The sequence below is a fragment of the Vicia villosa genome, unplaced genomic scaffold (genome assembly GCF_029867415.1).
Source record: "Vicia villosa cultivar HV-30 ecotype Madison, WI unplaced genomic scaffold, Vvil1.0 ctg.002596F_1_1, whole genome shotgun sequence".
Lineage (NCBI taxonomy): Eukaryota > Viridiplantae > Streptophyta > Magnoliopsida > Fabales > Fabaceae > Vicia > Vicia villosa.
The window spans coordinates 220530-235464 of NW_026705979.1; the positions used below are offsets into that span (position 1 = coordinate 220530).

Below are 14935 nucleotides of genomic sequence, written 5' to 3' on the forward strand. Positions count from 1 at the left end.
TTTCTTGAGAAGATTGTTCTTTGTATTTCTCTATTAAATTCGAAATTCCATTACAGAGAAACATAATAAACACATAAAAAACTACAAACATTGATTTAACACTTCAATTCCCACCTTAAACCCCACAAACTCAAAACCAAAAAGCACTTCTGTAGAAACTTCTAAACTGATAAACAAAAAACTACAAAAGACCTATCATCCAATATATCACAAATAACTATCCTTATGCAATGGCAACTTCAACTGTTTTTGCTTTTGGAGGAGGATTCTGCTTCTCTACAACCACAGTAAGAACTCCATTCTCACATTTAGCTGTTATAGCCGACACATTAGCATTCTCTGGTAACCGAAACTTCCTCACCATTTTCTGTGGTGCTCTTCTCTCCAGTCTTAGGTACTTGCAGCCTTCTTCTTCTTCTCCATCTCGGAGTTTCCTTTTTCCATTGCTCTTTTCATCTTCTCCATCTTGGCGTTTCCTTTTTCCATTGCTCTTTATCACAAGTGTGTTCTCTTCTTCAACTGTCACCTACAATACCAACAAAACATACATTACAAGACCACAAAACATAAATACTTGTCCCTATCAAACACGTCTAGTGTCCAACTAATACTTGTGATTACGTTTTAAGTTTTGATGAGAAAAGTACCTGAATTTCAGATTTAGAGAGACCAGGAAAATCCATGATGAATATATACTCTTTTGGAGTATCCAGAATATCAACTGGGATACTGGTGGAAGTTTTTCTGCTCTCATGATTGTCATGAATCCTAGGAGTTTCATGAAGATTGAATAAACTGTTCACTACACCACTCAAATCCATGTCAAACAAACTCATCTTCAAACAAATTCTCTCTTCAAATACTTGAAAGCTGTGTTGGATAGTTTGTGATGATTGAGATTGATGCTTAAGGAGGTGTTTGGTTGGTGAGAAGCTTATACTTTTGGGTATTTATAGATATAGAAATGATACTAGTGATTAGTGAATAAAGAGAAAGTTCTAGAGTTATATCCCAAATATTCAGGAAACATCTATAAAAGTTTGGTTATGCGGTTTCTGGAGTATTGTGGAATCAATGACAAGGTTCTAGCTTTTTTAATAATTTTTACACGTGTCATAATGAGGTAACAATTTCACACGTACTCTAAGGCTATGTTTGGGAGTTTGGAGGGGAGGGGAGGGGAAGGCTTCCAAAAATGAAAATTTAAAAAAATATAGAAAAATATTTGACATTTTTTGAAAAAATAATTTTGTTTAGAATGATAAAAGAGTCATTATAATTACTAAATTTTTAATTTTCAGAATACTATAACAACCTAAAAGATATTTGGAAAATTTATGTAAGCCCTTCAAAACCCTTCAAAACCCTCCTTCAATATAATTTTTGAGTTCCCCCATTTTATGGGGTTTTTGGTGTTATGAATAAACTCAAACCCTCCAAAACCCTCCTACCCAAAATCTTTTTATGATTTTCACCTAATTCTTCTTATTTTTCAAAGCCCTCCCCTCCCTTCCCCTCCAAACTCCCAAACATAGCCTAAATGTTACATACTGTATAACTGAGTTTTATTTGAGTGCCTTTGAAGTGGAAGGCAATATGAAATTGAGTTTGTGTTTGTCATGTGATAAACCTCTTACTCTAGATCATGAAAAAAAATATAAGGGTTTCTAATAGAAATGTTGGGTATGGGTTCCTTTCGTGGAGAAAAGTTCAAATAATAGTCTATTTGTCTTATTTATTTAAGTGGAGAGTGTCAATCTATTAACAATATATAAAAGTTAAAGAGGAGAGTGTCAATCTAATTGAGTTTAAGCTAAACTAATCTAATAATTAAGGGTGAGTTAGTCTAATTGTTAAATACTCAAATGTGGTTGATTGAAATCTTAATTTTGGTGACATGTCAAAATAATATTTTTTGTTGCTTTTCTAATACCTTTTTAATTTATTTTAATTACATCCATTATCCCACAAAATAATCAAGGTTTTGGGACAAAAAACACTCATTAGTCTGCAAACCAATAAATATTAGCGTGAATAACTGTTCCACACAGTATTCAAAGACATGTACACAACTTCCCACACGTTTTTTCAAATTTTTTGTCATTACCTAAGTTATTGCTATCATTATCCTAACTTTATCTATTCCAAACAATTACAAATGCAGTGTCACTAATAACATTTTTTCACATGCTAGGGATCTGAAAGGGAAGGGTTTAGAGAATACAAACCACAAATCTTTCTCATCTTATTTTCATTCCTCCTCTCACTCTCCGATTTTTCTTCGTTCAGCCTCCAGTTGAAAAAATCTACAATTTGTCAAAACCCTTCTTCTTCTTATTCTTCTAAATACTAATTTATATGTTTCTGGTGTTTGTTTCCATTTTCAGATCCAGAAGCTGAAATATTCGCTTTATCTCCTAACACTTTATTAGCGACAAATCTAAAATTCACCAGCAAGGCCATAACATGTCGTGGGGATTTGGTTCGAATGCTCTGTCCAATGAAATTCACCGGCAAGGCCAATACTAATGTTATTTCATAATATTAATAAAATATTTTATTTTATTTTATGATAGTCTTAAATATTTTTAAATTAATGATTTGGGAATTGAGTTTTTTTGGAAGATCAATCATTAATACAGAAAAATTTCAAAGTTTGGGTTGTTTTGAGAAAAGAAATTTTGTTTGTGTTGAAGAAGTGTTGTTGTTTTCGGTTTTGATTTTGCTAAAAGAGAAAAGAGAATAGAGATTGGAGAAGATCAATCAGTTGCTATCTTTTTGGAATTTTGAAAGTGGAGCAAAAGGATTAAGTGATTTCTGAAAGTGAATCACAATGGATGAAAGTGCAATAACGTTGTTTTTTTCAAATAATTAATAATATAATAATGGTTAAATTAACATTTAATAAATGCAATTTTTCAATGTAGTTTTTTAAGTTTCAATTTCAATTTTTAATAGTTTAGATCTTAAATGGAATTAAATTATAACAACTATAATAAAAGTTAAAATATCATTTAATATTGTAATTACAATTTATTACTTATTTATTTTAATGTGGTATGTTTATAACATATATTGGTCTTTAGGTTTTTAATACTACAAATTAGTTTTGTTTTAATCATTTATACAAATTTAAAATTAGAGATTCTTTTCTCGAAATAAAATATATTTTTTTTAATGTTTTAGATTTTTATGAGAAAATTAATAAGAATATGAAACACGTTTAAATTAAAAACATTACCATCTATTTTAAAAAGTTTGGCCTCAATTAATGAACCAATTTATAAATTATAGTTGGTGCCCACATTAAAATATTAAATTATAAAATTTAACATTTTTTAATCTTCTAAGTTATAAAAATACTAAAACAAAATAAAAATTTTAAACTAAATTTTTTATAAATTAGAAGTTAAAAAATTATTTTATCATAAATTAAAAGTAAGTGTTACTTTATTTTTTAATGTATATTGTTGATCCAATTTTTTTAAAACGACATTCTTTTTAAATACGGGAAAAGATGTATCTTGAATATAAACATTTTTATAAACGAAAAAAATCTATTTTTGATGCAAATATTTTTATAAAGGGAAAAAATTATTGTTGATACAAATATTTTTAAATTAATCTGTTTTTATGCAAATATTTTTATAAAAGGGAATAAATTACAAATATTTTTATAAACGGGAAAAAGTAAAAGTCTGATGTTGATACAGTTGATTTTATAAACCGGAATAAATTACAAATATTTGTATAAACGGGAATAGTCAACTATTGATACAATTGATTTAATAAACGGGAATAAGTTACATATATTTTTATAAACGAAAATAAATCTATTGTTGATACAAATATTTTTATAAACGGGAATAAACTACAAATATTTTTATAAACAAAAAAAAGTCTATTGTTGATACAATTTTTTTTATAAACGAAAAAAGACTATTGTTGATACAATTATTTTTATAAACGAAAAATAAATTGCAAATAACTTTATAAACGGGAAAAGTCTACTATTAATACAATTATATTTATAAACGTGAATAAGTTAAAAATATTTTTATAAATGCGAAAAAGTATATTGGTGATACAATTATTTTTATAACGGAAACAAGTTACAAATATTTTAATAAACAAGAAAAATCTACTAATTATTTTTATAAAATTATTTTACCCAGCGTTGGATCAAATAAGTGTTTTTATAAACGAGTTCTAAGTATTTTTATATTGGATCAAATAAGTATAGTGTTGTTATATTACTTTAATAAATGCTTAAAGGTTGCTATATATTATTTGTTTATATTTGTGATTATGTGAATGTTTATGATCCGTAAAACAAATTTAAAAACTGACAAATGACATATTGCGACGTGTAATTATTGTTTTAGTTAAAGAGCTAAAAATTTGGATGTATTATTAGCTCTTACATCGTTAACTATTATTTAACACACTACATGTTTTATTTTATTTCCGATAGTCATCCAATTAATATGTGTATTGTTTAAATATATACGGAATAACTTTATAAGATAGATCTTATTCACGTAATATTAAACCCAAACGGCCCTGTGCGATAGCACGGGTATCCCGCTAGTTTAGGATTAAGAAAGGTATAGAGATAATAAAGATTCAAAAGAGAGAAAAGAGGAGAGAAACACATTCTCGTTTTTTTTTGCACCAGCCCTACTAAATCGACGATTCCCTATTCATTCATCATTCGATCGAGCTGAAATTTTGTGGATATGTTCGCAACTTATGTATCTAATTTTTGACTGTTCAGAATTGAAAACAAAGTCTGAGCGGAGAGATATGTGCATCGCATTGGAGCTGTAGATTTGAGTTATTTTTCAACTTTTTGATTCTTACTTGTAAATTAATTGTGCTTTGTGATTTGCAGTTGTTAGAACTTGTTTGTGAATCACTTTAAGACTATCTTGTATCCTCAATTGATTATAGTGAAACTATTTCTTTGGTCTGGACGACTCGTAATTTTTACTCTCAAATTGAGGGATTTTACACGTTAAAAATATCGATGTTCTTTTGTGCGTTTATTTTCCCATCTTATAATTGTTGTTGATCCTTAAGATTCCTACAAATATGAGAAATTTTATATCCGTTGCGTATTAGTCTCTTATTATTGTATCTTAATTTCTCATAAAAAAAAAAAATGGACGACGAAGATGATAGAGATATTTTTCACAAACCATCAACCATAGCTTGCAATTTGGATAAATTTGTACCTATATTGAATTGCCCTTCTGTGAGCAACAACAAAGCACCACAACTAGAAGTTCTCGAGTTTGCAAGCAATTTTCAATTTGTAAACAAAATATCCAAAGGTCATCTTCGTCAATTGCATGCCAAGAGATTACATGCCCTCTTCCAATTGAATAGAATACTTCTTCACAAAAGCAATCCTCACCATTTTGTCTTCAATGCTTGAGTGAGGTAAATTTTCAATCACTCTCATCTAACACATTCAATATGTGTGCACAATCAACTCATTAAAGCCTCGACAATATCAAAAATTTTGATCCTGGTGGGACGAAACGATGCTCCTTACTACCAAGACATTTAATTTTGATTTTGTTTCAGTTTTATGAGGTTGTGAAAATTGCGTTGGCAATAATAGTACTTCCTCTATTTCAAAATAAGTGTCATAGTTAATACTTTCACAGATTAAGAAATTGTAATAAATAAAAGAGAGAATGATAATTTTATCAAATTATCCTCATTTGTTATTGGTGTATCATTTTTATCATTAATGCAATGTGAGAGAAATAGTAAATTAAGAGTATTAATTAGAGGATATAATCGGAAGATAAGAGTTAAAATTATATTGAAAACTAAAAACGACACTTATTTTAGGACAAATAATTTTTACAAATGTGACATTTATTTTGAGAAAGAGAGAGTATCATAGAGGTTAACATCATTCAACCAACCATTGTTAAACTTTGTTCTCTCTATGAAAAGAGAAACATCTTCAAGAAGACAGTTGCCCAAACCTCTGAGGAGCATTAATGAGAATCCATAGCCTCCACCAAAACCACCTGATAGGGTTTACATTATGATGTTATCACAAAATCCAATTTCTATCTGTTATCACCACTAAGTGTATCACAACAACCCATACTTAAGTATTAATTCCAATAAATTATTACTTCATATTCTCGATCTATTTGATGAAATGCCAATATGGCAAATAAATTTTTGGATTGCTCTTATAGGGTAGGGTGAAAATAGGTTGGGCCGAGTTAGGTTTTTTAAGTGTAAGTCTTGCCTGTCAAAAAAATTGAAGTTTAAGTCTGACCTACACGTAGGTTTATTTTTAGACCCGAGCCTAGCCTTTTCAAGACTGGTTTGCCTATTAGTCTACATATAAACCTATTTATTTTAGACATATATAAATAAGCAATTAAAATAATATTTAAATAGACTAACTAACTAAAAGATCACGAGACTAAAATTTATTTGCATTTACTTATTTTAACTTACTTATTAGCATAAGTTTCTGGGAGACTATTTGTTTGAGACAACTTGTGAAAACAATGTTCATCGGGTGTTTTCATCTTATTTTCACAAGTTCTTCAAGATAACCAAGTTTTATTTATGTATTTTAATTCAAAGTACAAAATATAATATAATGATAATAAAAAAAATTATATTTATTTAAATAGGCCTAATTTTTAGGAGCTGAGGCCTAATTTTTTAAAACTAAATAGACTTATAAAAAAGCCTATGTATTTTCTATTTAAAAAAATGTGTGATCTGACCTGAGTGTGTATAAGTTAACCTGTATGTCCCTATTATCGGCTTGACCTATTTCAATCCCTAATTGTAAGCTTTATTTTTCAGGAATTTTTGTGGAGAAAATTTATGTAAAACACAAATCAATCCACAACAAGGATCCCATATCTTACAAGGTATTTCACAAGTAGGAATGACAAGCACACTCAAACCCGCGGGGCCCACCCGCACCTGAGTTTACGGATGAAAACTCGAGTTGATTGGGTTCGAATTTGGGTGCCACCCGATATTTTGAATGCGGGTTTGGGTAATGTGAAACTTGTACCCGAAATTACACCCGCTTATATATATATATATATATATATATATATATATATATATATATATATATATATATATATATATATATATATATATATATTGTGGAAAGTTGTAGGAAAAATGTATTTTGCTGCGGGTTCGGGTTCGGATGTAAAAACCCAAATTCAACGAGTGTGAGCGTGTGTATTATTTTGCCACTCGAATAACTTTTGGATTCGAGTGACGATTTCGTGTACAGATTTAAGTAGTGTGAAACCCACACTGATCTGACTCGTTGTCATCCCTATTCACAAGTTCCATATGCTTGAAGATAGTGAAAATTGCTTTGAGATTTTTTGTGGCGGTTGGATATGCATGAGAACTAATTTTAGGAATAAGAAGAGTCACATTCATATTGTTTGGATATAGTAGAATGGTAGTTTATCTAATAAAATTATGTTAATTAAAAAAAGTTAGTTAGAGTATTAAAATTATTGACTATTTGTACAATTTTATAAATTTATATTTAGGAGAGATAAATAATTGATTTTAATACATATGCATTTATTATTGATTGTAAAAACAATTGTGATATAATTAGGGACGTATTTGAAAAAAATAAATAATGTACTTTAAAAGTTGAAGAGAATCTTATAAAAGGGGACAATAAAAAAACTCAGGAGAGTTTTATAATTAGGGACAAAGATAGTATTGCTCAGAGAAATGACTAGGAGAAAGGAATCAAATGGTCTTATTAGTACTCTAATATTGGAATCAAATGTGTTTGTCTCCACTGCGTTAGAGAATTTTGGTTTCTTCAGATTGTCGAGGTTTGTGGATTCTAGGTCTGGTTCGAGTTTACCTCCTCTGCGGATTTAATTTCCGCTATTTAAAATGACCGTGATTACTTACCACTGTTTGTGAGTAAGTTGTTGGTTAATGAAGTCGTTATAGTGTTGGCGGTCGATATCACTCGCCATTTTCAAAATCTAAGTTTAGTGATTGTCAATTCATATATCATTTTTTTTATAATTTAGTTTCGCGCTGAAAGTGGTTCGCTAGATTGTACGTGTGATATATAGATGAATATCTTTAATTCTTATTTTCTTTAATATTAGGTTAGGCACTATGTCCCCTAAATATCTTCTCAATATCTTGTAATGCTCTTTTATTTTATTTTATTAGATTTCTAGTTGATTAAATAAAAAATCTGGTTGTGGACTTTAAGGATCAATTGTTGAGTACTAGCATTATTATTCCTAATCAATATGTCTATCACGAGAAACCCTAAGAAGTTAAGACAAATTAATTTCACATATGCTATAAAAATGCTGCCTTTGAAATATGGTGATTTAATTTTTTAAAATTGATGGTTAAATTCAATTGGTTCAATCCTCTATTACTTCTCTAAGTTTCAAATGGAAATTTTAATCATTGGAAAGAAATATACACTGTGTGGAGTTAAGCCCTTAAATGTTGTATATACTTTATGACTATAGAATTAAACTATTTACCTCTTAAAAAAAAAATACTATTTACTTATTATGTCAGTAACAATTTTTTTGAGAAGTGAATCACTTTCAGGTCCCTATATATTTTGCATTTCATTTAACATTTTTCTTATTTAAAAATTATTTACAAAATATTTATTTTATATTTTAGGTGAATATTTTCGCATTTAATTGAATATATGTTTATTATTCAATTATTTAATGTTATATCACTTTCTTATGTTAATTTATTTTGAGAAAATGGGTGATGCACTGACAGTGTAAAAAAGTTTTACACTGTCAACCAATCACGATCATGAATCATAATCAAGTCAGACTGTAATTTTAAAAAAACTTATATGACATGGCAAAACGATTTGTTTCTATTGGATGACAATGTAAAACTTTTTTACACTGTCAGTGCACTACCTTTAATCTCATTTATTTTAACATAAATTTTAATTTTAAATAAATTTTGTTTACATATATTGGTACCATTGCACCAACCCGTGTACCAATAAATCAATGGTAAGGTGATTCTTAGAAATTTAGCTAAAGGGCACAAAACGAATGAGGTTTTTTCCCCTATATTTTACACATCTACAACTCATACACTACAAAGATCATGACCAAGTTGCTACTACATAGCAACTTACAACTTAACCATTCATTCATCTTTTGTGACACATTAAAATATCATTAATAAGTTCATTTTACATGTCATAAAAATGAGACAAGATACAAACCTCACAACATTTTCTCCCTTAAGAGATAGATAACAACATGGGAGGGTTAATCATATTGATATGCATGTTTGTTTCATGGATTTTCACACACAGATGGAGTCAAAGAAACAAAAAAGGTCCCAAAACTTGGCCTTTTCTTGGAGCTGCCATTGAACAATTGATGAACTATGATAGAATGCATGATTGGCTTGTTGAATATTTTTCCATGTCCAAAACTGTTGTTGTCCCCATGCCATTCACAACTTATACATACATTGCTGATCCTGTTAATGTGGAACATGTACTTAAGACCAACTTCAATAATTATCCTAAGGTAACATCTTTTTCTTATAATATGTTGAAGACGTGTTTAGTGTCTGATACGTTTTGCTGTAACATATATATTTTTTTATAATATCTTGAAGACATGTATAGTTTGTAATATGTATTGGTGTAACATCTTTTTCTTATAATATGTTCAAGATATGTTTAGTGTCTGATACGTGCTGGTGTCTTATGACGTATCTGATGTACCCTCATACGTGTGATTACGATTGTAGGGTGAAGTTTACCATTCATATATGGAAGTGCTACTTGGACATGGAATATTCAATGTTGATGGAGAGCTTTGGAAGAAACAAAGAAAAACTGCTAGCTTAGAATTTGCATCAAGAAATTTAAGAGATTTCAGCACCAAAGTTTTCAAAGAGTATGCTTTAAAACTCTCATCAATTCTCAACCAAGCATCTTTTCACAACCAACAAATTGATATGCAGGTGTTAAAAGTACAATAATTTTTTCAGTGAAATTTTAATATTTTATTTTTTTAGTTATTGATGCTTCAAATGTGAATTTTTTTGAAGGAGTTATTGATGAGAATGACATTAGACTCTATATGCAAAGTTGGTTTTGGAGTGGAAATTGGAACTTTGAATCCAAACTCACCAAAAAACTCTTTTGCTCAAGCTTTTGATACCGCTAATATCATTGTAACGCTTCGTTTCATCGATCCTTTATGGAAAATTAAGAAAATTCTAAATCTCGGCTCAGAAGCGCAACTTGATAAGAGCATCAAAATCATTGATGACTTCACTTACTCGGTTATTCGAACAAGAAAGGCCGAGATAGAGGATGCGAAAAAGAGTGGCCAAGAAAATCAGATAAAGAATGATATATTATCAAGATTCATAGAGTTGGGAGAAGACAATGCAAGTGACAAGAGTTTGAGAGATGTTGTTTTGAACTTTGTGATTGCTGGTAGAGACACAACTGCGACAACTCTATCATGGGCTATATATATGGTGATGACACATTCTCATGTTGCTGAGAAGCTTTACTTGGAGCTCAAAAGTTTTGAGGAGAATCAAGCAAGAGAAGAGAATGTTACTTTGCCTCAATGTGATGATGAGGACATAGATGAACCTGAATTGTTCAATCAAAGAGTAGTGCAATTTTCGAAATTGTTGAACAAAGATTCATTGGAAAGATTGCATTATTTGCATGCGGTTATAACTGAGACACTAAGATTGTATCCGGCCGTTCCTCAGGTTTGCATCTTTTACATGTTAGACTTAGATATTATGTACAGACGCGACACTAACATGTCGATATCAATAATAATTTGAAAAGTAAAATAATTGAATTTTAATATATGTGTCTCAGTGTCATGCTTGACACTGATACGTGTTGAGAAATAGACATGTCTTAAATATAAAGTGTCTGTGCTACATAGCTTGCTGAAATGCGTGAATGTTGATGTAGGATCCGAAAGGTGTGATGGAGGATGATGTGTTGCCAGATGGTACAAAAATAAAAGCAGGGGGTATGGTAACTTATGTTCCATATTCAATGGGAAGGATGGAGTATAATTGGGGCCCCAGTGCTGCTTCATTTAAACCTGAAAGATGGTTTCATGAGGGTGTTCTTAAAAATGAATCTCCATTCAAATTCACAGCTTTTCAGGTAAATAAATTTTACATAGAAAATCAATCACAAATCGCAAATATAATAAAAAATTACGAGTCTTCCTATTTAAAATTTGTGATTTGATTACTGGCCTATACTGTATTGATCGAGACACTCAACGTATAGTCAGATATTGTAACTATATGTCTCTGGTGTCAGTGTGTGACACCAGACATACTTTTGATCTGAAATGTCAATTTTATTATATGTGAACTATCAAATACCTTAGTTTGATTTTAATTTTGATTGACAGGCAGGGCCTAGGATATGTCTTGGCAAGGACTCTGCATATCTTCAGATGAGGATGGTGTTAGCAATTTTGTGCAGATTTTACAAGTTCAATTTGGTGCCTGGTCATCAAGTGAAATACAGAATGATGACTATTTTATCAATGGCACATGGCTTGAAGGTTACCATAGAGAAACGTTCTTGATATGTGTTCCATAAGGATTGTCATTACATATTGATGGGAAGAATAAATTATGATTTTGTTGAGATTTTTCAAATTATGATCATTAGAAGTTAGAAAACTCAAAGTGTATTATCATGGTTGGAAATTGTATTTTTTACACAAAGGTGAGTAGTTGGTTGATTTAACATTATAAAATGATATATATTAGCCATGATATTTTGAAGCACGTTAGGAAAATAATTAAATATATGACATCAGACTCAATTTTCTTGAATTTTAATTGAAATTTCAAGATTACCAGATTTTCTATAAGTAAACATGCGACCCTTCTTTCCTTACAAATATTTCAATTTTTCCTTTGCAGCTTTACCATGATCCACCTCTGTATTACCATGATATCTGTCTAATATGCAAACTACAAAATTGATATCTAGTTTCATGGATGTTTGAGAATACAGAAAACTCCCAACATCAAATGCATAAGAAATATTTTTCATTTGTTTCTGCTCAACTCATTCTTAGGATATTGCATGAGATTAAATATGTTTTATTTCTCTATAAGAATGGGAAATGCTAGACATTTAGCTATTCTAAATGTGTCTAAAACTTTATTGACATATAACTTATGATACAAGCATAATAATTCTTGTGATCTATAAAAAATATATATTCCAAATTATATATATTTTCCCATCCATATCTTTCATTTCAAAGTTGTTAGACATAAACTTCTTAGTCTCATCTAATTGACCAAAATCATTAGTTGTATTATGTATTGGAATAGAGAATGAGTGATAGGTTGATGACGACGACCACCGCGAAGATGCTTATGGCATGGAAATGATATATAGTTCTTTGGTAAATAGAGAGAGTATATGTAAAAAGGTTAGCACTAGGACGCTTAAATCAGAATGAAATTAAGGTAGAGCTTTGCGAGTATGAGTTGAATAGTACTTATGTATGACTCATAGTCACACTTATATAGGAAGGAAAGTTACATCTATCTCTAGGTTGTCCGACGTGGATAGTCGTATGATACGTATCAAGAATTCTGATCGAATAAGGAACATGCTTCTATGAGGCACCCTTGGATGCTGGTCTACCTTTAAGTTATTGACTGGTACACTTTAACTCGATTGGACCTACAAATTAGGCGTGTCTTTATGAGCCGTTGGTTAGTCCAGAACAGTTGCCCCTAAGTACTTACTATGAAATTTGAAGCAAGATTGTTGATGTAGAAATCAACGAGGCCAACCCAAGAATCTAAGCCTTTGAGAGAAATTACCTGTTGTGAAATTGCTAAGTGGATAAGTCTCTTCGTGGTGGCGTTTAATGGGAGTAGTCGACTTCATGTAGGCAAAACATGTAGGCAAAACATTTTTAGCGATTGCTTCCACATGTCCCCATGTGCGTAGGTGGGGAAGGTGATACGCCTAGGCCCACTTAAGCGCATTCAAGTGCAATTACTGTTTCAAGAATCCATATGAACCATGAGATGTAAGTTTTGACCTTCTATTGGATCATGAATGTTAAACCTGACACTTATAATACTTATCAAACGAGAACTTTGAAATTCATTTTCACATTTTGTAATCTTCATTGATTTAAGGTGTTATGAGAGGGAGCTTCATTGGACACTTCTTTTTTACTACTGCGAGTTTTGGAATTTGGATTATTTTGCTCGAGTAACTTACACGTTCGTTCAATTTCTTCAGATAATTAGCATTACGATAATGTATTTCCTTTTTATCCTTTTGTATTTATGATTTTTTATTCATGCTTGCATATGGAAAACCCAAGAAATACACATGTATGTATCTCTTTTATAGAACTTAGTGATGCTGGTTCTAGCACTGAACTAATAGTAGTCAATTCTTGTGATATGGATCTTTATTCCACTTGTATCGATTATGAAACAGGTCATTGTAGGATTTAGTTTTGAGGAAGTTTAGATGACTAACCCACTAGTGTGACTGTTGTTCATCAGTGGTGAAACCCCACATTTCACAAACTTCTTGCCGATGTTCCGAAAGCCCTAACAACCATGAATAATTCCATGGAGGAACTTTTTCTTCAAAACGAAATCGTGTAGACCATTAACTAACTCATATCAGTTGAAATTTAGGATGCTCTAGTCTCAAGAACATCAAACCACCACTGGTGGTAGTGATTGAAGAAAAGAGAGATCTCTAAGAACATGTCACTTCCTTCAACATGTATATGGAGATTATAGGAGCGCAAAACTCGTTGAAATGAAAAATCATCTTCAGGACCATGAAAGAGGTGCCCCGTGATGGTACATGAATGTGCCTAGATTCTCCTTAATAAGGTAGAAAAACCATTCTAGGAAGATGATCCATCAATTCACTGCCAACAAGAATTACAAATCCTTAACGTGAGGTAGGGTTCCACTGAGCCACAGTTAAAGGGGTGAATACTAATAAAGATATGTTTGTAAGGCCGCACATTTCAATGAGTCCTTAACCCTAAAGCCCATTGATTCAATGGAGAAGATAATGGAAAGTGAAGAATTCTACGTGAAGGGCGAAGAGAGCAATACAAAGAAAAAGGCTAGATATGCTAAGGAGAGAAACTGCAAAGGGACAAAATTTTGAACTAAATATGGTTTCAAGAACAATAATCTATATTTATAGAGATTTGATGATGATAATATAATTAAGAATATTTGATACTATAATGTGTTAGTTTCCATGTGTAGAACAATTTGATATCATCTATAGGAAATAAAAATGTGATCATCTGTAGAAGGAAATGATCATATTTATTAGAGTCAACAAGTTTAACCATCTAGATTTTAAATCTAAACGATCATTTACATCCACATGATAAAAATGATCATCTGTACAAGAGTAAAAAACATTGACTATATGATCATTTTCACTCGACTATAAGAATTTGATCACATTCCTTAAGAAGAAAGGGAATGATCATCTATGATCAAGTCAACAAAATTTTCCATCTGTTCTAGGTTAATGTAACCATTTTCACCTCAAGACAGGAATGATCATTTGTTTCTAGACAAACATGATAATATATGGATTCTTTTGTAGCCATAACCTCCGCCATGTGCTATAATTCAACTTCTTTGCTGGCCTCAACTGCCTCCATGTACTCTGATTCAATCGTTAATATGGCCACCATGGATTGAACTGATGATTTCTAATAAATTAGGTCATTCTACTAAAATAAATACATACCGTGTTGTAGACATTCTATCATCCATATCACCATCATAGCCTAAATCAACATATCCTACAACTGAAGGTTCACCGTTT

General features: G+C 30.7%; 2 protein-coding genes across 2 annotated transcripts; one reads left to right on the forward strand and one right to left on the reverse strand.

The window, feature by feature from the left end:
* On the reverse strand, positions 1-941 carry LOC131639324 (17.4 kDa class III heat shock protein-like). Its single transcript, XM_058909827.1, has 2 exons — positions 648-941; positions 1-526 (listed from the first exon to the last, which is right to left on the reverse strand). Exons 1-2 carry the CDS (start codon positions 834-836, stop codon positions 224-226), a joined length of 492 nt encoding a protein of 163 aa, XP_058765810.1. The 5' UTR covers positions 837-941; the 3' UTR covers positions 1-223.
* An 8379-nt stretch (positions 942-9320) lies between these two features.
* Positions 9321-11689, forward strand: LOC131639325 (cytochrome P450 704B1-like). The gene is made up of 5 exons (XM_058909828.1): positions 9321-9596; positions 9823-10038; positions 10126-10809; positions 11024-11224; positions 11481-11689. The coding sequence occupies exons 1-5, from the start codon at positions 9321-9323 to the stop codon at positions 11658-11660; spliced, it is 1557 nt and encodes a 518-aa protein (XP_058765811.1). The 3' UTR covers positions 11661-11689.
* Positions 11690-14935: the final 3246 nt, after the last annotated feature.